At 37.1% G+C, this 26,725-nt stretch overlaps 2 protein-coding genes across 2 annotated transcripts; one reads left to right on the top strand and one right to left on the bottom strand.

The window, feature by feature from the left end:
• Positions 1–314: 314 nt before the first annotated feature.
• Positions 315–2,052, bottom strand: LOC127946590 (glycogenin-1). Its single transcript, XM_052543269.1, has 3 exons — positions 1,702–2,052; positions 1,440–1,614; positions 315–1,054 (listed from the first exon to the last, which is right to left on the bottom strand). The coding sequence occupies exons 1-3, from the start codon at positions 1,785–1,787 to the stop codon at positions 884–886; spliced, it is 432 nt and encodes a 143-aa protein (XP_052399229.1). The 5' UTR covers positions 1,788–2,052; the 3' UTR covers positions 315–883.
• A 2,717-nt stretch (positions 2,053–4,769) lies between these two features.
• Positions 4,770–24,879, top strand: LOC127946117 (succinate--hydroxymethylglutarate CoA-transferase-like). Its single transcript, XM_052542419.1, has 8 exons — positions 4,770–4,835; positions 4,922–4,972; positions 5,077–5,236; positions 11,603–11,667; positions 11,883–11,956; positions 21,308–21,314; positions 21,503–21,598; positions 24,760–24,879. The coding sequence occupies exons 1-8, from the start codon at positions 4,770–4,772 to the stop codon at positions 24,877–24,879; spliced, it is 639 nt and encodes a 212-aa protein (XP_052398379.1).
• The last annotated feature ends 1,846 nt before the right edge of the window (positions 24,880–26,725 follow it).

The raw sequence follows: 26,725 nt of genomic DNA, 5'->3' as shown, positions 1-26,725 counted from the left end.
TCAGCTGCCCCTTCCTTCTGCAAATAGATCCCATATTATTCATTAGCAGGAAGCTGACAACGGCAGATAAGAATTATGCCACGGTGGAAAAGGAAGTAGTGGCACCCCTGCAGTGGATGGCCAGGGCGAAGGACACTAACGGCAGGGTAATGCGGTGGTTGCTCTCCCTCCAGGACTTCCATTTCGTCGTCCGCCACCGAGCAGGGGCCGCCAACACCAATGTGGACGGTCAGGGGTCACTCCCCGCCCACTCCCAGTTTCCCCCTGACTGTTCTCGCATTTTTTCTCCAGGAGCAGGACAATGCCCTGGAGATGGTCAAGGAGCACCTGCACTCACTCATCATGGGCTGATCGGCCACAGCTGAGGCTCATTCGCTCACAGCCAGATAAGTTGTGCGAGGCTTGGCCAGGGAGGGCTGGTCTACTCTATACTGGGAACTAACATGCATTCTCCTCTCCCTTCCTGAAACGAGTGTGTAGCCGATCAGCACCGCCACGAGTCCTACATGGAACCACCGACCACTGGAAACCCACATGGAGAGCACTTACTCAACTCAGCACCTTTCTACTAGTTTCAGTTCAATGTTTGGGGATAAATCCACCCTCCGGAGAATTTATTTTAAGCTCTCCTTGTCGTGTGTTCCTTCCACCCGTGACAAAGGGAATTATTGTTAGGTTATGTTAGTAACCGAGTATGTTTTCATTATACTCAATGTTATAGTTTTTGTTCTTGGTGTGAAACGCCTTGACAGCATGGACAGACCAGGAATTTTAATGTAAAATGCTTCAAACTACACAATAAACTGTCAATGCCCTAAAAGCCATTTGCTCCAACTGAAATTTAGAGCTTTGACACAATCTAAAACCAATTGATAGTGCTATTTTACATACCGTCAAAGTTTCCGTGCTCTGTGCAATACTTCAGAAGTTTGCTGTAGGTTTCGTTAGATGGGCGAAACACAAACAAACCAGAGTTAAAACAATCAGGCCAGCCGGGGTCTGGAGTTGCAGACAGCTCCTCTCTGTCAAACAGCTCATCTATGTTTGATACCACCTATACAACCAACAGAAAAGCCTCATGAAAATCATCAAAAATAAGTTCAAATTGAGGCAATTTTAAAATTTTCTTCATAAATATCTCTGGTCTTATTGTGTACAAAAAGTCAAAATAGCTATATATAAAATGAAACATATTTCACCTCAAGATCCCATAAATTCTAGATGAATAAATCAAATACTTTCAGAAATTTGCATTGATAAAAAAAAAAAAAAAATATATATATATATATATATATATATATATATATATATATATATATATATATATATATATATTAATAATGTAATTCAAATGACATTACAAACCGCATTAGAAATATTTAATGCATGTTTTGACAAGGCACAATTTGAACTGGTTCAAAATCATGATGCAAACTCACCAGTGTGTCTGCATCCATAAACACACATTTGGAATATTTTGTAAGAGTCCAGCAGTGCAGCTTGGTGAACGTGACACCCAGATCAGGTCTCTTCATCATGGCTAAGGTTGCTGTGTCCCCACTGTTCAACACATCCACTACCCTGACTTCATCAAAGATCTTATGAGGAACTGCCCTAAAGACAATTAAAAACGTCATCTTTTGTCTTCACATAAGTCGAAGTTTCAAAGTACAAAACTGGCTGGAGTTAAGCATGTTGTACCTTGTCTGATTGGACACATGGGGTCCAATGAGCACCACCAGCTTTTTTGAAGTCTTGTGGTTCCTAAGAGATTTTCCAAGCACCATAGCTCCTCTTGCATAGCTATCGTTTGTGGTCAGAGTGACAAATGCCTGTTCTGCTAAAGATATTAGTTTGATATAACACCGGTCTAATGAATTTGATTTCACATTATTATGCTAATGCACAACAGATCACAACATAATGGATTTCCTGAAAAATCAAGTCATGTTTAAGCCTTAATGGAAGCCGATGATGCATGTTTCCTATAACAAATTAACAAATTGTTCATGAAAAGCCCTGTTCTTAAATGGTGAGAGTCAGAAATATTAATAATCGTTAATAACACACCACAGAATGATGATATTTAGGACTGTTTTTCAGCTGTACTAACTGAATCAACAGACTCTGTGTACAGCAGTTTTACCTGATAATGAGACCAATATTGAGACATTACTTTAATAGAATAGAATAGAATAGAATAGAATAGAATAGAATAGAATAGAATGAGCTGATTGGTGTCTCATGCCACCTACTGGTTAGGGTTTATTTGTGCATTTTTTATTCATAAATGCGTACTATATTAATATTAATTAAATGATTTTAGATATTTATTTCTTAATTCTATTATAAATATGTATAATTATATATTATACCTGTTCCCCTATGCCAGATACATGCAGATAGGCTGACTGTAAATAATAATTTACATTATTAAATGTGGGCTCATTACATCATTTTGTCTGAAAGTTTGAAAAATAGAAACTACTTTTACATGTGTATGCAATATAATGGGATATATTAAGAAATGTACTAGCAAAACTACCCCAGTGGGCATCACTGGCTACCCTTCTATCTCTCAGTTTTACTTAAACGTATTTAAAAACTGAAACATCGAAGCAACTGTTTATTGCCTCCTCTGTATTGTACATATTATATGTTACTATGTAATTTAATCTGGGATGAGTATTATATTATTTTCCATTTATAGACCCCCATCATAGGTTTTCTCTGAGAATCAGTCATTAAATCTGCTCAGCTTTACATCATCATGGATCAGTCCCCTCCAGAAGAAAGCAGCACATGGCAAACAAAACCCCTGACTGAATTTTGAAACGTTTGGAAGTTTGGATTTATTTATTCATTTATATGTAATTTTGATTAAGCTATTTTATTTTCATAAACAGGTTCATGTGGAAGCTCATTTATAAACAGAACTTTTCTACACACAAATCTATTATTCTGAACAATACAAGTATATTAGAATAAATCTTGTACAACAGTGGTATTGTTCTGTTGAGACAACTATTCAATTGTAACCATCAAATTAGTATAATTATTATAAGATTCCAGTAACCCCAAAAGAGTTTGCAATATTATTTGATGCCATTTCTGAGGGCTATATTCATCTATTCTCTAATTAAATATTTTAATCTAATGGTTAAACATACAAAATACAAATCTGTTTAACATGTATATATATATATATATATATATATATATATATATATATATATATATATATATATATACATATATATATACACAAACAAAAATTGGCTAACAATAAACCAAGCATCATACTGTTTAAAATTGATTTATTATATTATATTTCTTATGTTACAGCGTGGCCATGTGATCAATGTTACTTTACTCATCGCTGTAATATATTAATCAAAGAAAGAAAAGTATTTTGTTATTACAGGAAATTGTATTTTATTGAATTATTTTCTAAAGATTTCTGGTATGGATTTTCATTTATGGATTTTTAAAATGACCATAATTTATAGATTTCCACATTTTGAACGCGACAAAGCACGAGCGCCGCCTGCAGGAAGACTCGTGTGTCTCTCCGCATGAACGCGTCTTCAGCGCCGTCAGTACACGCACACGTGACTTGGTTGTGTGATCATATCAATAGTGGCCTATGTGTACAGGAACAGGCCCGTCGCAACAAGGCAGGCAAACCAAGCAATTGCTTGGGGCCCTGAGCTGACCTGAATGTAGTGGTCCTTTAAATTAATTTCAAGCTTGTGTACTTTAAATTACTACTTTATTTACAGGTGTAAATAGTTGTATGCGCACCTGTTTATTTAGAGCAGATTGTGTATTCTGATGTAATTGTTTTGCACACCTGCTTGCTTGATTATGTTGAGGTGCTTTTGTGCACACCTATATATATATATATGAGATACCCTTCTGGCTGCTGAAGGAGGTTCACCTCAAGACCGTCAATAAACATGGAGGAGGATTATATATAACAATTGTCATTTTTTTCTATTTTACTTTTTAAACTGAATTCTTGAAGGATCAACAAGTAACATTTTAACCTGTCTGCCCTTAACATATGATTTCAAGCTTTTGTAAATCCTTAAATTGCCTATTGATATGTAATATAGATTATATAGATTTGTATACATTGTTTTTATTTTATTTATCAATTGAGAATTCTAGAATAAATTTAAAAACGGATTTATTGCTAATAATAATTCAATCTCATTTCTCCATGAATACAGATGAAGGTCAGATCAGGCCACTAGATGGTGGTAAAGTCTTAGATCTGATGAGGAAGGAGCTGTGCATTCATATTCAGAAATGATGCTCAGCTAGATGCTTAATGTAAAAAAAAAATAACATGACTACATGGTGTGCAATGCAGGGTTCTTGCTGGACCGTTCGCTACTATGATTTTAGGAGATTTGGGAGCTGAGGTGATTAAAGTTGAGTGACCAGGTAAGGTTCATGTGAATGGAGTGGTACATAAGTGTTTTGAAGACATCTTATGACATATATTGCATGACTTTTTGTTTTAAGATGTTGGTGTAATTTCAAGGATTAGATTCGTCCCAAAAAGCAAATGCTGTTTTTACCTCACCAAAGGATTTTCTTCTTTGCCACTGTTTAATAAACAGACGGTGAATTAGGACTGGGGCTTTTAAGCTCTACAGTAATAGAAATACCCATTCATTAAGTTTTCTTGCACATCTATTAAACTCGTATTTGACCAGTGCCTCCAGAGCAAATATTGTGAGGTAGTTAATGCTGCTTCCATGTTTGTGGGTGAAGAGAGCGCTTCTTTTCTGAGTGTGAGCAGGAACAAAAATATATACTCCATTGTGTGTTTGTTTTCTTCTTATTTGAGCAATTTTAGCATCTTTTCAAATGCGTGAGGTCATATATAATTGGGATTTCTTTCTTGCAGAGCATTGCTGTTAATCTTAAAGATCATAAAGGCACCAAACTTGTAACTGAGGTAAATCTTCAACACTCAGTGTATTTATTATTCGGTGCATTACATCACATTTGTTGTTTGATATATGCATCTTCTCTGTTGCACTGCTTTGTCTCTTCTGTCAGCTTGCCAAAATCTGTGATGTTCTGGTGGAGAACTGCTGGACCAGGAAGCTGAACGTGATGAGACTTGGGTACGAGGAGTTGAGTAAAGTGGCCCCTCAGCTCATCTATTGCTCTGTAACAGGTGAACACATACTGTATTCACAACATGCAAAGACTTCCCACTATAAGCTATTTCCATAATTTCTGCAGTATTGTGACAAAACTGCTTGTTTTTATTATTTATTTATTTTTATTAGAAATTGGGCACATTAAATTAAATTAAAAGTTGTAAATTACAATTGTAAAAACTATTTATTGCTTGTGTACCCACCAGAAAAAAAAAAAAAACATTTTGCACAATGTGTGACTTTTAGTTATAAATAAGCCCGAAATACACTTTGACATTTTTATTTTAAAATGTGTATGCTTTTCCATTGCCAGCTGCTCATTAAAACACATTGCAACATATTTACAACATATCACAATATAAACACCACAATGCAAGCATTGCTTATGATCTACTGTTAATTATAATGACTTATTATGATCTTTTGGCATGGATGCATGTTATTTATTGATTGTAAACTGCTCTGAAAGCACAAGCTTTCTGAATTTGGACATGTAGTTCTGACATATATTTAATCTAATCAAAAAATTCCTGTGCTCCATCCCCAAATTTTAGACCTCTTAAAAAATGTATATATATATATATATATAATCACAATATTTTAATCATTTCAGATATTTAATACTTTTTACAACCCTTAATTTCATACAATTTCACGTTTTATAAAGACCCACACTGATTTAAAAAAAAAAAAAAAAAATTATTTCCATCATGCTCCTAAATAGATTTTACAGTTGAAATAAATCTACTTGTTTTGAATTTAAATTATTTTAACGTTAACAATATATTTCTTGTCATCTTAAGGCCCCCTAGTGGACCCCGGCTCCCCGTTTAAGAACTACTGCTTGTTAAAGAGATGTGCCATTGCACATTTTTGCAGTGTTTTCTCTTTTATAATGTATTTAAGATACTCGTCTCCAGTTAAATACGTAAAAACCCAGGTTTTCTGTACTGTAGACACTCCTATGGTATTCTAAATCTGGCCTGCTTTTGACTCATAAACCCTTATGTTTTCAGTTGTAGGGCCCTTGTGAAAAGGCTAATTTACTTTACTGTCTGATTCTTTTTTAATCACACTCATAAAGGAAGCCACGCTTTACTTGAAAATTGTTCTGTAGCCACGCTAATCTGAAGCGGATGGGCACTGTCACCACGCTGGCTGCTTTGCTGATTGGTTTCACGTGTCAAGCACCCATACATCCTGCAGTCAAGTCACACTTGATAAGGAAAGCGGTATTACATCTCTCTGTGTAAAAAGTCACCAGTTTGTTCAAACTACCATGCATTTCGTTTTTTCGGTTATATAGGTTTAAAATATTTTACTACAGATTTGCATCTGGATTTAATACGGTTAAAGAACTACTGAGAAATATCTGTTTTTATTTACATGAAAACATGAAGTCGTATAGCTAAATTACAACATCTATCAGCACGCGAAGATTCAAGCCACTCAAGTGAGTTCAGCAAACGAAACTCTCATGTTGGTCGTGATCATACTGTACATTTCATGCAAGTTGCTACATCATGTCAACACTGCAATGGCAGCTCTTGCGGTTAGCAATGAATTGCACTCAAAGACTGCGTTATTTTTCTGCTGTTCTCTGTAAGATCACAAATCACAGCCAAATTCCCATGTCTCGCGCTGCTTATGAAGACCTGGAGGCGTAACCCACAAGACCTCATTAAACTGTGGATGCTGGACAGTTAAACTAGAATGATTTACTGTGCTCATCCTGTGTCGTTTAATTTTCCGCTTCTGAAAAGATTTTGCACTTTCTTTTTTTGAGTGTAAATTAAGTCTGCAATGCTTCGACTCAACAAGTGCTATTTGATTTATTACTTGACAGGGATTTTCTTTAGTCGATTCTCATCATTCTTCCTGGTCTTCTGTGGTTTTGCTGCCCACTACCTTATCAGTATTTTAATATTATTATAATTGTTTTGAATAAAAGGTGACTTTATATATTCAGTCTCCAGAGAATTCCCAGAACCACAGCTTCCGACTCAGACATATCAGATCAAATTAAAGCTGCATCGTTGAACCAAAGTGATCATTTCCCTCTCAATTAGATTAGGCCAAAATGTAATTTGTTCTGTGTTGACTGTAATAGATATGCTAGATAGGAATTTATTTTTAGGTTTTCTGTGGTATCTAGAGAATGTTTATTAAATTGAAGCCGTGTCTGCTTGACAGAACATTGAAAAAGTTATTAGATATTAGAAACTCTAATCTAACAAAAAAAAAAAAAAAAGAACGCATGATGAGTAACTATTTTGAAACACAGTAAACATCTTAAATCACGACCAGCTCACAGGTGTGGTCTGCAAAGTTTCCTCAACAATTCAAATCATATAACAGACTGGTCATTTTGACGTAATTTGTCTACAATAAAAGTGATTTATATAAAGTGTAATATTTGGCCGTTGCACTCTACACATTTATATATAAAAAAAAAAAACAACAACAACAAAACACATAATTGGCCGTTGCACTCTACACATTTATATAAAAAAAAAAAAACAACAACAACAAAACACATAATTGACACACAGGAAATAACATAACTTAAGTAAATTATTATTCCACACACACACACACACACACACACACACACACACACACACACACACACACACACACACACTTATATATATGTGCAGTATAAGTGCAGTCAAACACATCCAAAATCAAAGTTTTTCTTAACATAATATATGTGTGTTTAATGTATGTGTATTTGTTATACAAATACAAACACATGTCTGTATATATTTGAGAAAAATATTGTTGTTTGTATGTTCAATATATTTATATATAATATAAAATGTAAGAATATGAATGCATGTAAATACATGTAAATATTTTCAAAATTTTGACTGTATGCGTGTGTATTTATATAAACATAATAAATATACACAGTAAAAAAACATATTATGTAAACAAAAACTTTTATTTTGTATGCGATTTACCATTTTACAGCACCAATATATATATATATATATATATATATATATATATATATATATATATATATATATATATTATAGAGCTTTTATAGAATAATTACTACATTTTCGATTCAGTCCATGTTCATTTTTACTAAGAAAAAGGCACTGTCACTTGAACTCAGCACATGCAGCACTGTAAAAATAGACTACTGCATATGCAATGCTCCTGGTTTACAGTACATCGTGTGAATGCGCTAACACGTTAACATAGGCTAGAAAAATATATACACTTCATACGCACTGCAAATGGGCCTTCGATTGGGAATATTGCAACCAGCGCTAGAGGTCTGCTTTGGCTCTCTTGTTGAGGTCTTTCAACCCTGTGTTTAAGCAAATATCATTACCAGTCTCCTACCCTGCCTTATGAACTGTGATTAACTAGACAACCCAATCAGGAAAAAAGGAAGCATTCATTTATGGGTGGTTTGCATCTCACATGCTGTAGCAGTTCTGCAGTCATGTTTAATTTATTTGTAATGCAGTGGCATGCCGTCAGTGGATTTATTGACATCCTTTGGTTTATTGCTTCAGTCCCGAGGGAGCAAAATGTTAGTCCAGTAGCAATTTGGTAGGGACCAATTTCTGTGATTTTGGCTCGTGAGGAAACGGCACTGTGTAACCTATATACAATGATTGCATATGCAAATCCTCATGGAGGCTTTAAACCATGACTTGGCAGCGTCTTTGATACAAGACATCATTGCCTTTTGTTCCAAAAAAAAAGAGGTCCCACACATGGAAGATTAATCAGATGTTGATTATCAGGAACCATGGAATTTGCCATAGCTGGCATAACCATGACCAAATTTGGTCCACAAGCATCAAAATATTTGTCTGTTTCTTACTGCGAAAGGTTTTTCTTCTTCTTGGAGGGTTAAAGTGCTTATTGTATGCTTCAAATACTCTTCCTTTTGTCAAAAATATTACCATTTGTGGTTTTGTCTAGTACACACTTTGTATTATTATTATCCATTAAACTAATCTAAAGTTTGTTTAGTCATTGCATTTTTTTCTTTGACTTCTTGTTTTATGCCAAATCAGCCATTCATTCACTAGCTCTTGCACTATTTAAGCAAAACCAGTCATTCTGTTGAGACATGATGTCTATAAGAGGATCGTATATACACACAATGGTAAACACATTGCTTGACATGCCAGCAAAATAAAACAACCGGAAAACCCTTCTGATTTTTTTCTGTTTTCCATGTTTCTACTATAAAAAGGTGGTTTTATTTCCACACTGTTTTTATCAGGAGTACATCATGTCTGTTACAGTCCATGCAGATATGAGACGGGTGTTTTCGGGCGAGACACACACTGTCTAGTTTGGTTGACGTGGAGTAATCAGGCTTGGTTATACACTGATGAGTACAGAGAAGGAGAACCACAGACTCCTGTTCCTCCTCTGGAGACGGTTGAGGTCTCTGTGGCGCTCGGCGTCCACAGAAGCGACAAAGCTCCCTGTTTCTTTTTATTGTTGAGGTTTCATTTCTTTACACCAAATTAAGTGGCGTCTGAGAACGCGAGTTATTTTCAGCATATGTCCTTCATTATCGGCCCCCACACCCAAATGTGCCGAGGTTTGGCATCGAATGCTTTTCACATTGTGCTAAAGCTGGCAGTGGAGAAACCTGATGAATGAATACAGCATTAATATTAGATATTAGTTCTTGCTGCTGATGATATAGATTCTCTTAGAAACCAGTTCTCGGAAAGTGGTTTAGCTCTTAAAGTTTACTATACGAAGATTATTTATTTATTTATTTTTATTATTTTATTTGTATTCATAATTTATTGGTAAAATGATGATACATGGTTAAAGGAATAGTACAGACCAAAAGTTTGGACGCACCTTCGCATTCAAACGGTTTTCTTTATTTTCATGACTATGAAAATTGTAGATTCACACTGAAGGCATTAGAACTATGAATTAACACATGTGGAATTATATATGGAAGTATATACATAACAAAAAAGTGTGAAACAACTGAAAATATTTTGCTTTGATGACTGCTTTGCACACTCTTGGCATTCTCCTGATGAGCTTCAAGAGGTAGTCACCTGAAATGGTCTTCCAACAGTCTTGAAGGAGTTCCCCGAGAGATGCTTAGCACTTGTTGGCCCTTTTGCCTTCCGTCTGCGATCCAGCTCACCCCTAAACCATCTCGATTGGGTTCAGGTCCGGTGACTGTGGAGGCCAGGTCATCTGGTGCAGCACCCCATCACTCTCCTTCTTGCTCAAATAGCCCTGGATGCCTTCAGTGTGTCTCTACAATTTTCATAGTCATGAAAATAAAGAAAACTCTTTGAATGAGAAGGTGCGTCCAAACTTTTGCTCTGTACTGTATATATATATATATATATATATATATATATATATATATATATATATATATATATATATATATATATATATATATATATATATTTGTTTTTGCAGGTAAAAACCTATAGATTAACCATAATAATAACAATAAAAAAAGAATTCTCAGAAATCTCTGTGGGACACATCACATACCGTATGCTTATAAGTTATAAGTTATAAGTATAAATATTTTAGTTTTTTCTTCAATTTTGGTATTAGATAGCATATTACATAAGGGTGTTTTGTGTGGTGTTTTTTTGCTCCTTGTAATGTTATGGTGTTTATCAATACATTTTAAGACGAAAAGCTGTTTTTTGTTCAGGTAGATTGGTATATTAACATTGAAATATACTGTTAATAATACATGATAATATAATACAAAATGTGTGTGTGTGTGTGTGTGTGTGTGTGTCTGTGTGTGTGTGTGTATATACAGTATATATATATATATATATATATATATATATATATATATATATATATATATATATATATATATATATATATATATAATACTTAAATCTGAGAATGAGCAGTAATAATAGTGATAGTTGTCTTAGCAAACACAGGTAATTAAAGCAAAGAGAGAGGGAAAAATGTTATGAAGTGATGCTGCTTTGTGAAATATACTTGCACAAACTCTGGTTAGTAGACTGCTGTTTTCATACTAGGGCATGACAGATTTAGCTTTAGCCGCCCATACCTCTGCCAAGGAAATAAACACATCCATAGATGTTTACCTCCACTGAGTCAAAGTCTTAGAGCCACGATGGAGTTCCTAGAATCAAATTAATCTGATGATAATAGAGATGGAATCGGGTGTTTGCCCACATTGACTCCGGACGTGTGTGCTCAGCTGTGGGGATTTCTGAGAGCCGCACACAGGCCCAAATCAAGCCATACTGGCAAAGCAGAATATGCTGGAGATTGTAGCTCTGACATGCTCATGTTACACCAAACTGTGAGCTGTAAGCACATTTTCATCTGATAATCATCCTCACACACATAATCAGTAACCACGTCTGTTAATTTGTTCAGGATACGGACAGACAAGCCTGGATATGACTCCATTGCGTCTGCGGTGTCTGGTTTGGTGCACATCACTGGTCCTGAGGTGAGGAAGATGATCTGATGAGCTAAATGTGAAGTGTGTCATTTCTAGCATCAACAAATGGTCAAGTATTGGCAGAACAAACAGATAACCATCCCAAACCCACACCAGGATTACACACTTCATCTTAAATACTACACCCCATTTAAGGTTCTTTACCTCTTGTTTATTTAACAGCTTCTGTTATTTATTATTATTTTTTAATTATTTTTTTTTAGGATGGAGACCCAGTCAGACCAGGTGTTGCAATGACAGATCAAGCCACTGGTTTATTCACTCATTTACTTCATTTGTACAGATTTGGAGAATTTTTACATTCGATCACTTGCTCAGCAATGGATCCTCTGCAGTGAATGGGTGCCGTCAGAATGAGAGTCCAAACAGCTGATAAAAACATCACAATAATCCACAAGTAATCCACACCGCTCCAGTCCATCGGTTAATGTCTTGTGAAGCAAAAAGCTGCATTTTTGTAAGAAACTTTAAACGATTGCTTCCGACTAATAACACTATGTTTGGACACTCATTCTGACGGCACCCATTCACTGCAGAGCATCCTTTAGTGAGCAAGTGATGTAATGCTGCATTTCTCCAAACCTGTTCCCAGTGTGAAAATAGTATTATTGCATTGATATAGTTTGTATTTTAATGAAATAATAAACAAAACAATCAGTGTGGTAATACTATTGAAAATATAAATTAAGTATAAAATAAAAATAAAAATACAGATTTTTATAGTACACTTTAAAATACAATGCTAATATTACCTTTTTTTTATTAATTTGTATCATTTTCAAACCTAAAATAAGTAAGCTCTTATTTTGGTGGGTTGATGAAAATGAAGTATATGTGCTGCTGTGTTTATCGCTGCCGAGTGAAGCACGCCGTTGAATGAAATGTCAGTTTTGCATTTTGCTCTGAAACCAACAGCACGAAGCATAGAATTATGCTTTCAAATGGAGTGGAAATCTTAGTATTACAGTTAGTAGATCTAAAACAGTGTTTGTGCTTTTGATGTATTCAGTAATTCGTAGAATATCTCCATGATGACATATTCAGCTCTTAGAAGAATCCCTTTTTCAGATTTCAAGACTGTTGTCTCTTGCTTAAAACATGGAACAAGCTTTTTAAATCGAACCTGACGACTCTGTTTCATTTCTTTGGCTTGAAAGTATGCAGTTCGCTGGAAGTGGGTTTAATCTGACCCATTCCAGACTCTAGAGAAAACATGAACGTTTTACTTTACAGTATAAATAAATCAGCTCTCCATAACTGTATAAGCATATAAATCAATTTTCCCTAGCTACTAGACTTCAGCATGCGCTATTTAATTTACCATGATGGCTTGATAGTTTTGACTTTATGGTTTTTCTCTTACTTTGAATGAAATGAATATATATATATATATATATATATATATATATATATATATATATATATATATATATATATATATATATATATATATATATATATATATATATATATATGTGTGTGTGTGTGTGTGTGTGTGTGTTAATGTTCCTATGCCTTAAATGTTCACCTTGAGTGTTGTTTTACTGTAAATTATGCCATTTTATGGCTTTTAAGTAAAGTTCAAGTGAAGTTTCTAATTCAAGTGGTCACTGTAATCTTGAACATTAAGTCACATGTACTTTTTGGATGACTTTTCTTCTTTATATAAGTGGTGACTCAACTCAATCTGTTCCTGTCGTAAGTAATGATGTGGTTGGCATGCTAAGGGGTAAATGCTAATTTACATGTATTATGTATTGTAAGTAAAAGTAGGTTTTCCTGTCATGCCACTGTGTATTTCATGAACAAATCAGCTTTTGAGACTTTGAATACCTGTCCTTGTGGAGAAAATAGCACACCATTTACAAATATGATTTTGAATAATTTGCGCCTGCAATTTTCCTTTGGTTTTCGAATGAGCGAGGGACTTCAACAAATGTCACAGCGCTCGTTCCGCGTCTCACCTTGCAGACTGCCTGTGCTGCCTAAAAATGCGAACTTACAGAGGATCTAAATAGCAGCTCTGGCTCGCTCAGAAGACGTCAATGCCGTAAGAAGCCATTTGAGACGCTGAGCGTGTAGCATCAATGGAGTTCGAGACGCTAAGTGTACTTGCTCATGAGTGTGTGTTGCTGTCTGTTGACTGTGATGCTAAACAGGCTTCACTGTGTGCCAGGAGAAATCTGACGGATGATATTTGGTTCACTTGGTGAATGTTCTATATTCCCTTATTGTTTCGCAATTGCCAGTGTGTTTACTGAAAACTTAAAAACTGGAACGGAGACGTACAGTATAGCATCTTTTTTTCAAATGTCTTTTGCATCTGCCGTATCGCTTAATATGATTTTTTATTGAGTTTTTCACCATAGTAACTACTTGAAACCTCAGATAACCTTTTAAGCTACAGCTGTTTTCTGAGCTGAAATTCTAGATTGACTAAAGACTTGATAGATAAATATTTGCATGCAACAAACATGTTTTTCAGTTTATGCTGAATGACTGTGTTTCCTCCACTCAGCTTCTCATTGTGTTCTGACACACAATAAAGGAGGAAAACACATAATAAACTGTTGAAGATCATGGAATCAGAAATGCATGATAAGAGTCCAAAATTCACAAAGCAGATTTGGTCCGCATCCTCCACTGTTTATTTGATCTGAACCACTTGGAGTTTTGCAGAAATTTGACATTTGAAAATCAGTGTTGGATCACTGACAATGCAGAAACTATTATTTTGCACATTATTTGAGATACAGCTGAGGAGTTTTAAGGCAAATGAGTAAATGTTCATGAATTTTAGACCCGATCTTAATATGCTTAAATATGATTGTAATGAAACAAAATGCGTCACAGTCTATCCGGTATCATTCTTCATAAATGTTCTTGCTCGGCTGATGCCCGGATGTATGTCGAAAATGTGCTGTCTTTGCTCATGCTGAGCTCTAATTGCCATGTGACTAATCACTCTCGAAATGCAGGAAATAGCTAGAGCTTGACTATCTGAGCCATGACGTCAAAGGCATAGTTCACCCTAAAATTAAATTTCTCTTACTATTTACTAGCCCTCAAGTTGTTTCAAACCTGCATGAACTTCTGTCTTCTTTTGAGCACAGAATGTTGGTAACCACCAAATTGACTTCCATAGTATGGAAAAAAGTAAATGACTACCTTCAAATATACAGGTTTGGAACAACTTGAGGTTTGGGTAAATTATGACAGTTTTCATATTTTGGTGACCTATCTCTTTTAGAGCACAACGTTTTTAGTTTATTATATAATTCGTTTTCAATTTGCAAAAGTTTGGGGTTAGTAAGCTCTTTTGCTCACCAAGGCGAAATTTTTAAAATAAAAAATACCGTAAAAACAAATTCTGAAATACTTTTATTATATTTTTCATTGTTATTATCATTTCAATTACAATGATTATTAATTGTTAATTACAATGATTAATAATTGTTTTCTATGTGGATATATTGTAAACTGTCATTTATTTCTGTCATCAAAGCTGTATTTTCAGCATCATTCCTCCAGTCTTCAGTGTCACATGATCTTCAGAAATCATTCTAATATGCTGATTTGCTGCTCAAGAAACATTGTAATATTATTATCAGTGTTGAAAAAAAGTAAGTAAATTAAAAATTTAAAAAATTATTATTAACAGTAATTAAAAACAACGACTTTTATTATTATTTTCGGATATGTTGTTAGAAACTAAAATATACTTTTGAATGGGTTTCAGAACCAACTTCTTTTTTTATTCATCTATCAACAGGGGCTGATTTATTTGATCCATTGGTTTAACATTATCATAGTTCTAAGCTTCAATATGATGCTATGGTAACACTTTAGAATAAGGTTCCATTAGTTAATGTTAGTTAATGTATTAATTAACATGAACAAACAATGAATAATACATTTATTACTGTATTTATTCATCTTCGTTAATGTTAGTTAATGAAAATACAGTTATTCATTGTTAGTTCATGGTAATTCACAGTGCATTAACTAATGTTAATAAGCACAACTTTTGATTTAAATAATGCATTAGTAAATGTTGAAATTAACATGAACGAAGACTTATAAATGCTGTAGAAGGATTGTTCTTGCTTAGTTCATGTTAATGAAAGTAATTAACTTACATTAACTAATGGAACCTTATTCTAAAGTGTTACCGATGCTATATATGATAAGCATTGTAAATACAGTACATAACACATATTGGGTAAAATAATCTATTTTAATTAAATTGAAAACTTTAAAATTTTTAATCTCTTCTTATCATTATTGCATCAATTGCCTTTTTCTGTCACCGAGAGTGCTTTCAATGCAGCCTTATATTTTGACCAAAAGAAAGTATTTTAGAAGGCCTTATAATCATGCTGCCTCAAAGTGCTGCCTAAGTAGTTGTGTTTTGGAACAGAGCCTTGGACTCTGTGTAAACCTTGCAAATGAATAGAGGGTTCAGAATCAGGCATCTGAGTTAAATCTGTTGTCCTGCACTGGCTTTGCAAAAAGTTGCATTTTAAGTCGGTCATCTTTTCCCTTTAGATTTCTGAAAAGATCATTCAAAAGATCCACAACACATCCGACTCTTGTTTCTGACATGATACCGCAAAACCTTTGTGCAGAGCTAACGAGTCGGAGCACTCACCCCCTGAATGATACCACTTTGAAAGAAGGATGTGGTTAGCAGACATGGTTCCAATAATGCGATTGTTTGAGATCGTCTGTTGTGGTTCGAGTACATTCTCTCTTGGAACTTTTTTTTTTTCTTCGTACCCTTCATACGTTTTTAATTGCTTCCCATTTCAGGAAAAGTCTTCCGGGCTCTTCTGCTGGATTTTGTGCATGGATACTCAACACATTTATCGGATACATGTGTCTTATCTGTGGGCTGAAGGGATGATGGGTCATGGTTTCTGCGGTAGACCCTAAACTTGCAGAGATAAGCGAGTTCTGCCTCTTTCTGAACAACCCCCACCGATCACCCTGTGGTCATTGCAATCTAACCCTTGAGCAAATGTATAGGTTCTCTGCAATAGCAAATGGACGAGGGCATTAGATAACCACACCACACAGTTTTCCTTAATCCAGATGCAAACATGGGTATTTATGGGCAGCAATGTGTCCTAGAAAAACCCTAGGTTGTTTGGAAATCATTATTCTTCAATTCAATTATATCATGTCTGTATGGCTATGTCTGAATTACTGTATGTTTCTGAACGTACTAGGGATGGTTTGAGTAATGTTTGGTAAGACTTTAGATTTGGACCAATTTTATTATTTACTAGTTGTTTATAAGCATGCATATTTGCTGTTAATTAGTACTTATAAAGCACAATTTAATGTGTTATTCTGCATGACCGTATTTTGGATCCCTTAACACTACTCCATACCTAAACCTAACTACCTTACTAACTATATGCAGCAAATTAGGAGTTTATTGAGGCAAAAGTCATAATAGTTGAATTGGTCCCCAAACTAAAGTGGATTCTCAGTTGTTGAACTAATCTCGAATCTTGTGTTGTGCTTCCCCTAATTTTGTGTTCCCTGTGAAAAATGACTGTCCTTATTATTATATTAAAAAATCTCTTCTCAATCTCAAATTTTTCTATATTTTATATCACCAAACCAAACTTGTTCCCTTTCAAGGGAACTTCGAACTGCGTCCTCTAGGGGGCACTCTGGGAACACCTTGTTGTGATCTGTGTCTGAAGCATACATTGAAAAAAGAAGCGAGCTTCTTTCTCTGTTTATCATGGCGACAACTAGCAAGCGTTTAGACAATGTGTGCATCCATGTCGGTGTTATTTGACACCCGATGACACATGCGATCTTTGCGTAATTTGTTTGGGTGAAGAGAATGCAAGAGATATGTTATATCTTTAACACTTTCTGTTACTGAGGATAGTGTATATCTGCTGGGTTTTTACCCAGGAAAAGCAGGAGATATTTGAGGATGGTGAAGAAGCTGAGACTCAGCCTTCTCAATTCTCCTGCCCTGCATATGTAGAGCTGTTGAAGGTTATTGATCGCGCCACCGTAAATAAAAAAAAAAGGGACCATTAGAGTGCACTAACAAGGTGACGCTGTGAGGTCAAAAAAATCTCCATGCAGAGATCAAAAAGAAATGAAAGAGGCCGTTTTCTTCTCGCATCTATCGGTTTTGGCGTGAAAGTAAATCTGCCAACATTGAGGTGATGCACGAAAACGGCTATGAGGGGATGCCCCCTGTAGAAAGAGCTAAAAAAAATCTTTCTACTTCCTCTCTTAATCTCCCTCCTTGTCATCTAAGCCCCTGCAGAAAATCATCTCACTTAAATGTCAAGGCATACGCAGTAGCAGGTCAGGATGTGGCTTTATTACACATGATGCTGCTGTTTCAAGCATATCAGACTGATATACTAAGAGACCTGTATAGAGGCGGGTACATTTTTCTGATCAGGTAGCTGAGCTGTGCCGCACCACGGATCTCTCTCTGTGCTACCAAGCAGGCCACCTCTGCCATGGGCAGGACTATGGCGGCCATGGTGGCAGCGGAGAGACATCTGTGGATGAACCTGGCAGACATTAGGAAGAAAGAAAAGGCTTTCTTCTCGAAGCTCAAGTTTCACCTTCTGAACTTTTTGGTATTTCCATTGAGACGGCGATTAGGAAATTCAGGGAGACAACAGTGCACTCTGCTGCTTTCAGATCCTTCGTTCCATGAAATGGTAAATGGACTGCATTTATATAGCGCTTTCAACAGACCACATGGCCATCCAAAGCGCTTTACAATTTGCCTCACATTCACCCATTCACACACACATTCACACACCGACGGCGGTGTCTGCCATACAAGGCGCCATCCAGCTTGTCGGGAGCAGCTGGGGTTAGGTGTCTTGCTCAAGGACACCTCGACACTTGGTCAGGTGGAGCCGGGGATCGAACCACCAACCTTCCGGTTTGTAGACAACCTACATGAACCACTGAGCCACTGCCGCCCCAAGGTCACAACATAGGGGTCCTGGCCTGTCTCGATCAAAGACGGGCACAGAAGGCTTGTGTCGCAACTCGCACTCCTCCCCCACCTGCGGGCAGGGGTTAGAGGAATCGTGGGACACGAGGAGGTAAGCAAAACCTAAAGGATGTGATCCAGACGAGGCAGCGTTCTCGTCCGGTTCTGAGTGATACCGAGGTATCTACTCGTTCCCTTTGGGGATTTTTTACTTCTGCTTTTATCCTCCCCTTCCTATTTCCCCTGTAGCCACCAGCTCTCCACCTGATCGAGGTTAGGTGGAAACCTCTCACATAACAGTCTCCTATGCTGGACCTATATTGTTTTTTATGGTTCTATGTTCATAGCAACCACCCTACTGATTGTCCAGACTAAAAGGAGGCGCCCCTTGAGCGGGGCTGCAGCGCAGGAGGGTGGGTGAGTAAATGTAGCCCTCTCTGTATATGCTTATGTGTATTAAATTGATGGTGGTTATGTGTCTACGAATACTCTGTGAGTTTCCTTTGCAGTGCTCAATTACAGTGTTTACTAACGACTCGCCAGTACCAGCCATCCAGCTTCATGTTCGGTACAAGGCGTCTGAGATCACAGGTTTCTAATGGAGCCTCCTTGATCATCAGGCCTGGCACAGCACTGCGGGGAATTTCATGGATGTCTGGCCAGGTCACCCTGAGGGGTCTCCTGGCCACTTAGTGGTGCTGTCACATCTAGTGGGAAGTGGAGGTGGCAGTTACAGAAGTCTTCTTGTATATGCTGCCTCAGTTGATGCTCCCCTTGTCCGAGGTTTCTAAAATTTGAGCTTGCCTCTCCCGTGCGATTCAGCACCTCTGCGATGCTTAGGAACCTTTAAGTACACATGCTAAGCTACTCTGAGATCAAAGTTCTCCTCTCATATGAGAGTGAATTCTCAGTTTTTTCACCAAAGCACTCCAGTATTGTTTCAATAGATCGAGTTGATGACTCTCAATCATACTGTTTTGAGATGCATTATTCCATCTATGAGCTGCTCTATCGGAGTGCCACGAGAGCCCCTCCTTAGAACAGTATTTGAAAATCTATGCTATGGTAAGTGTGCACGTGAAGTCTTTGCACACTTTCTAAAATCCACACTGTGGTAAGTTCGCACGATAGTTTTCTGCGTTCTTTCTAAAATCCTATATGGTGAGGGCTTCGCGCGGCTGCTTCGTGCCCTTTCTTGAGTCGGTTAAAGCCCCGTTCATCTTGGGCGCCAGTCCACCCATGTATCCTCGGATACCTATCTAAAACAGGGTGTTGCTACTAGGGATCTACAGTTCCTTCAGCAAGCTTATGCAAGAGCAAGCAGTAGCCCCTGTGTGACAGGCCAAGACTTAGTATGAAGCTGGGCTCTTGGTTGTATCCCTTTAAAGGAATCTATTCCTGATTTCAAGCCTTGAGCTCCCCCTGGCCTAGGCCTTTGGCCATGAGGGATAATGTCATGGACAGCCATCTAACGTCCCAGGGGCAACTCCCATGGCTTGCCATGGTTCTGCCCTGCACTCCCCATAGCGACCCTTAGAGGATGCAGTTCGAAAGTTCCCTTGAAAGGGAATTTCTCAGGTTACTTATGTACAAGAAACTGTGTACTCTAGCTTCCTGCCATGCTTTGGACGCAAGCTTCAGACGAAGAAGTGGGTGACGTGTTCTCCCATTGCTTATTTATACTATAGTTGCACAGGTAGTCGTCAGCCAATGTGTTGGTGGTGTTTTTTAATGTATGCTTCAGACACGGGTCACAATGATGTGTTTCCCCCATAACAACCCCTAGAGGACTCAGTGTCTCGTTCCCTACTCAGGGAACCATGGTTACATAAGTAACCTGAGACGTTTTGTCTAATACAGAAAACCAGTTAACAGCAAGTTTGTCTGATGCCTGAAATCATTTGAGTGTATTTTGTGTGTAAGCAGGAGACAAAGTGATGAATAAAGAGCTGTGAGGTGCGAGGTGGCACTCTTTCAGCTTCATCTTAGCACATTTAAGACAAGTTAATTGAAGTGCACAGTATAATAACATTGATTTCTCAAGAAAGCAGAGGCTGAATGTAAAAAAAGATTATCTTATGAGGTGCACATGATTCTTGCACTTTTTCTGTTTATACTGTCTCTGGTTCAGTTTAGGACCCTTGCAAATCATTTAATGAGCTTACTGAAGAAGAAAGTTAAGAAACATCATTTTATGATTTAGTGTTGACCTAATAAATAATTGTTTAGCTTGCATATGGACAAAAATGAGATTGTTTCCAGCCGTTTAAACACAGAAACCAAAGTTTTGGTAAACAAAAGCCTCAGCGTAAGACGTCATGGAAATAAAGCAGCTGGAAAGTGAAGAATGAGTTCATCTTAAGGTGTATGGCAGGACAGGCTGAGGAAGGAGTTCTGTGTCATCCAGACTGTTAAATCATCACCGACAGGCTTTGATCTGACAAAATGTTCCACCTCCTTTAACTTTCTCTGTGTCCTCTTGGAACATGGTTGTACATTGCAAAATATTGTCTCAGCTGCATAGCTTCTGACCCGATGTCACCAGTGCATTTTTTTTTAACAGCTTTATTCAAATGCTGCAACCAAGATGGTTGTTACAGTAAATATAAAATGTAATATGGTGTTTTTCAGGTGTTTGGTAAAAGTTTTTGTTAGTTTGTTATGTTGGATTCCAGTTGGAGGAAGGTTTTATGGCCAGGCCGCATGAATTGCTGTGTCAGCCGCATAAGAGTTCACTGAACTCACAAAACAGCGGGGTGTAATGAGCTTACAGACAGTTCCCAAGATTTAAAACTGTTTTCTTTTTCTCCTTCAATTTTTCTACAGGTTGCTTGTCTAACTCACATCGCTGCCAACTACCTCAACTCTGGTATCGAAGCCAGACGATGGGGAACTTCCCACGGGTGCATTGTCCCTTATCAGGTACCTGTAACACCATTTCTAAACACTGTTTAGAGCAGGGGTGGGGAACGTTGATCCTGGAGGGCATGTGTCCCTGCAGAGTTTAGCTCCAACCCTGAAAAAGAAAAACCTACCTGTATCCTGAAGACCTTGATTAGCTTGTTCAGGTGTGTTTAATTAGGGTTGGAGCTAAACTCTGCAGGGACACAGGCCCTCCAGGATCAACGTTCCCCACCCCTGGTTTAGAGATTAACATTTTTCAGTTAATGCAATTAATTTCAGTGTAATTTAATTAAATGCTTTAATAGATTTTTTTAATGCATTTTTTATTTTTTACTTTATTTAATTGATTATATTGAATGCAATATAATTAAGTACAATTTAATTTAAAAGTGTTTATTTTTATATTTAATTCAGTTTAATTTTATTTAATTAAACTTTTATTTAATGTTTTTGTAATTTTTTATTTCAATAACTTTTTTATGTATTTTATTTTTAATTTAGTTTAATTCACTTAAGTGTTTAATTTAAATTAATTAATACAGATTAATACAATATAATTTAATGTTATTTTATTTAATGTAATTTCATTTTATTTAGTGTAACTTAATTTATTTTTATATTACATTTTTAATACAATTTTATATATGTTTAATTAAATTGAAAGGAATTTCATTTATAATATATATATATATATATATATATATATATATATATATATATATATATATATATATATATATATATATATATATATATATATAAGACTGATATTCTTGATCACCTATTCTCAGGGACTTATTGCTTTTTTAAATTTGCCCTGATGAGTCAACACATGGTTTGTTCTGCCTGTAAGGCTGTTCTAGTCTCATCCATTCATATCTGTTCCCACTCCTCAGCTGTGAGTAATGATGTTTTAGAACGGACTGGCCAGCACATACAAACATTTGTTTGACCGGTGCATACGTTTGACCAGTGCATACAAACATACAAACCTTTGTTTGTTTTAGGCAATTATTCATGGAGAATGTTTTTTTTTTTTTTTTTTGATAATTTGATTGAATTTTTGTCGGATGACTGCATCTCTGGAATTGTTGTGCCAGACGCCTCTTTATCCACTCTTAAAGGGAAACAGACTCTCATTTTATTTTGCAATGTTCATTTAACTGTTTATTTACCCAAGTGCTTACGGTTTAATACTAATGAACTACTTTTGCTTGTGTAAATATTTGATGAAGTTGCTTATACTTGCGCATGGTTATTGTTGGCATAATTAGGCTTGTTTGAGTTCATCAGCTTTAATGTATATGAGAGTAGGTGTTACTGTCAGGAGAGGAGTGAAAAAAGAGCTGGCAACTCCCACATCTCACAGCAGGCCAGCAATCTATGTAAGCAGAGGGTAATTATTATGTTCATGTTCTTTGTTGTCAATAAGGTAGATTATTTTGAAATATTACTGCTGGTGCATGAAGATGAACAAGTAATCAAATTTTTTGTCTTCTATTTTTAGTTTAATAAAAACATGATCTCAGAAATATGATTTAAATCACATATTCTATGTGAGATTATGCTGCCAGAGTGTTCACATAATAATAGAGTTAACAGTCGAACATTTTAGACATGAGCTGAGCAACTGTAAACTGCAGCTTCGCTGTCATGAGATGATGTCACAATTTCATGACAGTTTGTAAATTTAGAATTTGGTGAATATATTGGCCGTACAATTATTATTTTTTTTGTACATTTTTTTACGATCTTCTCAAGCCCCTCTGAGGGTTAAAGGTGCAATAGGAGATCTTGGAAAATGATAATATTAGCCTGATAGCACTGAAAGCAAATGTCCCACCCTCCCTCCAATAACCATCCAATGCCATGCCCCCTGAATGCATTTATGCTCACAGACCAGAATAACATAGACAACATTATTAAAAATAGGCTACATCAGTGGTTCCCAATTCCAGTCCATGTTCCAAAGTGAAGTAAACCCCTGCTCAGAGAGTAGACAGCCATAAACCCGGTGTAGGGATCATATTGATCGAAACACAGTTCTTTCAAGTAGCGCACATCTAACGAGTGGGTCATCTGAATCAGGTGTGTTAACTGAGCGAGACATGTAAAATATGTGCTTGAGCACAGGAATTGGGAACCGCTGGACTATCATGTGTCTTTAACCACTGAGAAAACTTTAAAAGGACTACGATACCAGGAAGGAAGAGCGGGTTGTTGATGTTTGTCTGCCATTCTAGCTCTGTCTTTACAGCGTGTCTGAATGTGTTAATGACGTATTTTATCCGCCCGAACAGAGTGTGCAGAGGTATGCAGATACATACGTTGAAAGGCAGGTAGGAAAGCTATTTAAAATGCTCAGACCGAGCGTTCTGATGGGACGTACATTTCTTGGTCCTAAGCCTCCCCCATGTCGGGAACTTAGTAGATTATTTAGCAGCTGGTAAACTACTACCAAGTGTATCTCAGTGGGTCCTGTGTATGATAGAAAAAGGCTCCTGCTATCCACCGCCAATATTCAACGGGTTACACTGACAATAGTGGCCCCCAGCAGGCTCTGGTGATGTAACAAAAAGTGAATACCCTATTAAGGCTCTGGTTCCTCTGCGTATGCAGGGCATCTGCATACTGAATTACATAGACGATTGGTTCAGAATCAGGGCCGGTCCTGAGAGCTCTTTGTCGTCGTGTAATGCTAGTAACAGATGCGTCCCTCACCGGTTAGGGTGCGGTCATGAGTGGCCACCCTGCCTGCAGTCTGTGGAGCGATCACCATCTGACATATCATATCAATTGTCTGGAGATGCTAGCGGTGTATCGAGCATTAAAACATTTCCTCCCAGACCTGAGAGGTCACCATGTGTTAGTGCGCACTGACAACACATCGGTGGTCTCTTATATCAATCACCAGGGGGCTCTGCGTTCATGCCCCTAGTACAAGTTGCCACACCAGATACTTCTGTCATCCCAGGGCAAACACCTTTCGTTCAGAGCAGTGTATATTCGTGGGAGATTGAATGTGGGAGCAGACTTAATGTCAAGACAGGGGCCGAGGCCTGGGGAATGGAAGCTTCACCCCAAGGTGGTGAAGCAGATATGGAGAGTTTTTGGCATAGACCAGGTGGACCTCTTTGCGACTCAGGAGACATAGCAATGTCCCCTCTGGTTCTCTCTAGTTCATCCAGCTCCTGTGGGAATGGACGCTATCGTACAGACCTGGACGAGGCTTCATCGGCCTCCAGTACAGTCCCGTGTTTCCCCCTGGGACTGGGTTGTGGTTTAAGGGCTCTTTATAAAGCTCCATTCGAGTCAATACATGATTATCTCAGATAGACATCTGACTCTTAAGACTGCCTTGTTACTGGCTATCACCTCTCTAAAGAGAGTTGGAGATCTTCAGGCCTTCTCAGTGGCCCCTACCTACCTAGACTTTGGCCCTGGTATGGCCAAAGCATTTTTATACCCTCGAGCAGGTTATGTACCTAAAGTTCCCTCTGTTACGCCAAAACCCACAGTACTGCAGGCCTTCTGCCCTCCTCCCTTTCCGGAGCCAGACCAGGAAAAGCTATATTGTACAGTATGTGTCCAGATCGAGCGCTGGATGCATTTGTCCACAGAGCTGCCCTGTGGATAAAATCAGAAAAGGATTTTCCTGCCTCTAAGCAGACCCTAAGTCGTTGGATAGTCGAGGCTATCAATATATCTTATGAGTTCTCTGGTCTTCCCCCTCCTTTGGGAGTCAAGGCTCACTCTACTCGGGGTATGACGGCCTCTAAGGCCTTCTTAGCAGGTGTGTCCCTCCTGGACATCTGCAAAGCTGCAGGATGGTCCACGCCCTCAACCTTTGTCAGATTTTACAATCTAGATATGCGAGCCACTCCTGGCTCTTTTGTTCTCTCGCCTTAGCTGTGCTCTTCGGATACACACTAGGCAGGGATTTGGAAGTCTGGCAGCGTGGGCACATCGTTCCCCAAAGCGTTAATCTTAGCTCGAGTTTCTGATGAGGAACATCCCAAAGTTACGAATGTAACCCTAGTTCCTCGAAGGAACGAGATGCTGCCTTGAATCGCCATACTTCCGGCACCCCTGCCGGCGCCTTTGCTTGCCTACTCGAAGCTGAAGCCAGCTGCGGGGCACTTTCCTTGATAGCTTCCTGGTCGCTATGTCACCCCGCCTGTGACATCATGCCCCTCCATTGGACAGATTGCACACAATATTCAGAGTCGGTCTCACCAAAGGCAAGCGTCTCGTTCCTTCGAGGAACTAGGGTTACATTCTTAACCTTGGGACGTTTTTTCCTACAAACCACTTTTATAAGAGTCAGACTGTACTAATTTCTACAAATGTTCTCTGATATACTTATACTTATGAATACTTATTAAATCAGACTGGTTGGCATTTATAATAGACAGTTTTCAGATACTATGCTTATACAGTATTATGTTATAAGAGCATTAACTACTTATCCCATAAATCCTTTTTATTTATTTTTATTTCCTTTTTATTTTATTTTTATTATTAATTAATACTTTTAATTGCCAAGGATGAAATACATTGATCAAAAGTAACAGTAAATACATTTAGAATGTTCCAAAATATTTTCTATTTCAAATAAATGCTGCTCTTTTGAACACTGATTTCAACACTGATAATCATCAGAAATTTTTCAGCTGATTAGAATGATATCTGAAGGATCACGTGAGTCTGAATACTGGAGTAATTAATCACAGCATTAATCACAGGATTTGATCACCATTTTTACATAGAACAGCCTTGGTGAAAGAGGCTTTGTTAATATATATATATATATATATATATATATATATATATATATATATATATATATATATATATATATATATATATATATATATATATATATATATATATATATATATATATATATATTCTGACAGACTCCAGTCTTTTTAACAGTAGTGCTAGTTAGTTATAGTAAAGTGACTTGCATCATTAGTTAATTTGTGTGTTTGTTGGTATGATGTTCCTTTCCATTCCACTGGCTCTGATTGGTGGATCCTCTCGTTAAGATTATGGGTAGTGTAGTTCTTCAAAGGAAGCTTGGCTATTTTATTTATTTATATTTAATCAGACTGACATGCGGCATCTATACAGCACAGTCAC

This window comes from Carassius gibelio, chromosome A24 (assembly GCF_023724105.1).
Source record: "Carassius gibelio isolate Cgi1373 ecotype wild population from Czech Republic chromosome A24, carGib1.2-hapl.c, whole genome shotgun sequence".
In the NCBI taxonomy this organism is placed as follows: domain Eukaryota; kingdom Metazoa; phylum Chordata; class Actinopteri; order Cypriniformes; family Cyprinidae; genus Carassius; species Carassius gibelio.
Note: the sequence above shows the minus strand (reverse complement) of the source record. Positions and strands in the feature narration are given on the sequence as shown.

Excerpts from the sequence above, each read along its gene's own strand:
- LOC127946117 (XM_052542419.1), top strand. The coding sequence starts at position 4,770 with ATGTTTGTGGGTGAAGAGAGCGCTTCTTTTCTGAGTGTGAGCAGGAAC. Across the intron at positions 4,973-5,076 it reads GCACCAAACTTGTAACTGAG|CTTGCCAAAATCTGTGATGT; the intron begins GTAAATCTTCAA and ends CTCTTCTGTCAG. Across the intron at positions 21,599-24,759 it reads GGTGCATTGTCCCTTATCAG|TTCATCCAGCTCCTGTGGGA; the intron begins GTACCTGTAACA and ends GGTTCTCTCTAG.
- LOC127946590 (XM_052543269.1), bottom strand. The coding sequence starts at position 1,787 with ATGGTGCTTGGAAAATCTCTTAGGAACCACAAGACTTCAAAAAAGCTG. Across the intron at positions 1,615-1,701 it reads CATGTGTCCAATCAGACAAG|GGCAGTTCCTCATAAGATCT; the intron begins GTACAACATGCT and ends AATTGTCTTTAG. Across the intron at positions 1,055-1,439 it reads TTATGGATGCAGACACACTG|GTGGTATCAAACATAGATGA; the intron begins GTGAGTTTGCAT and ends TTGGTTGTATAG.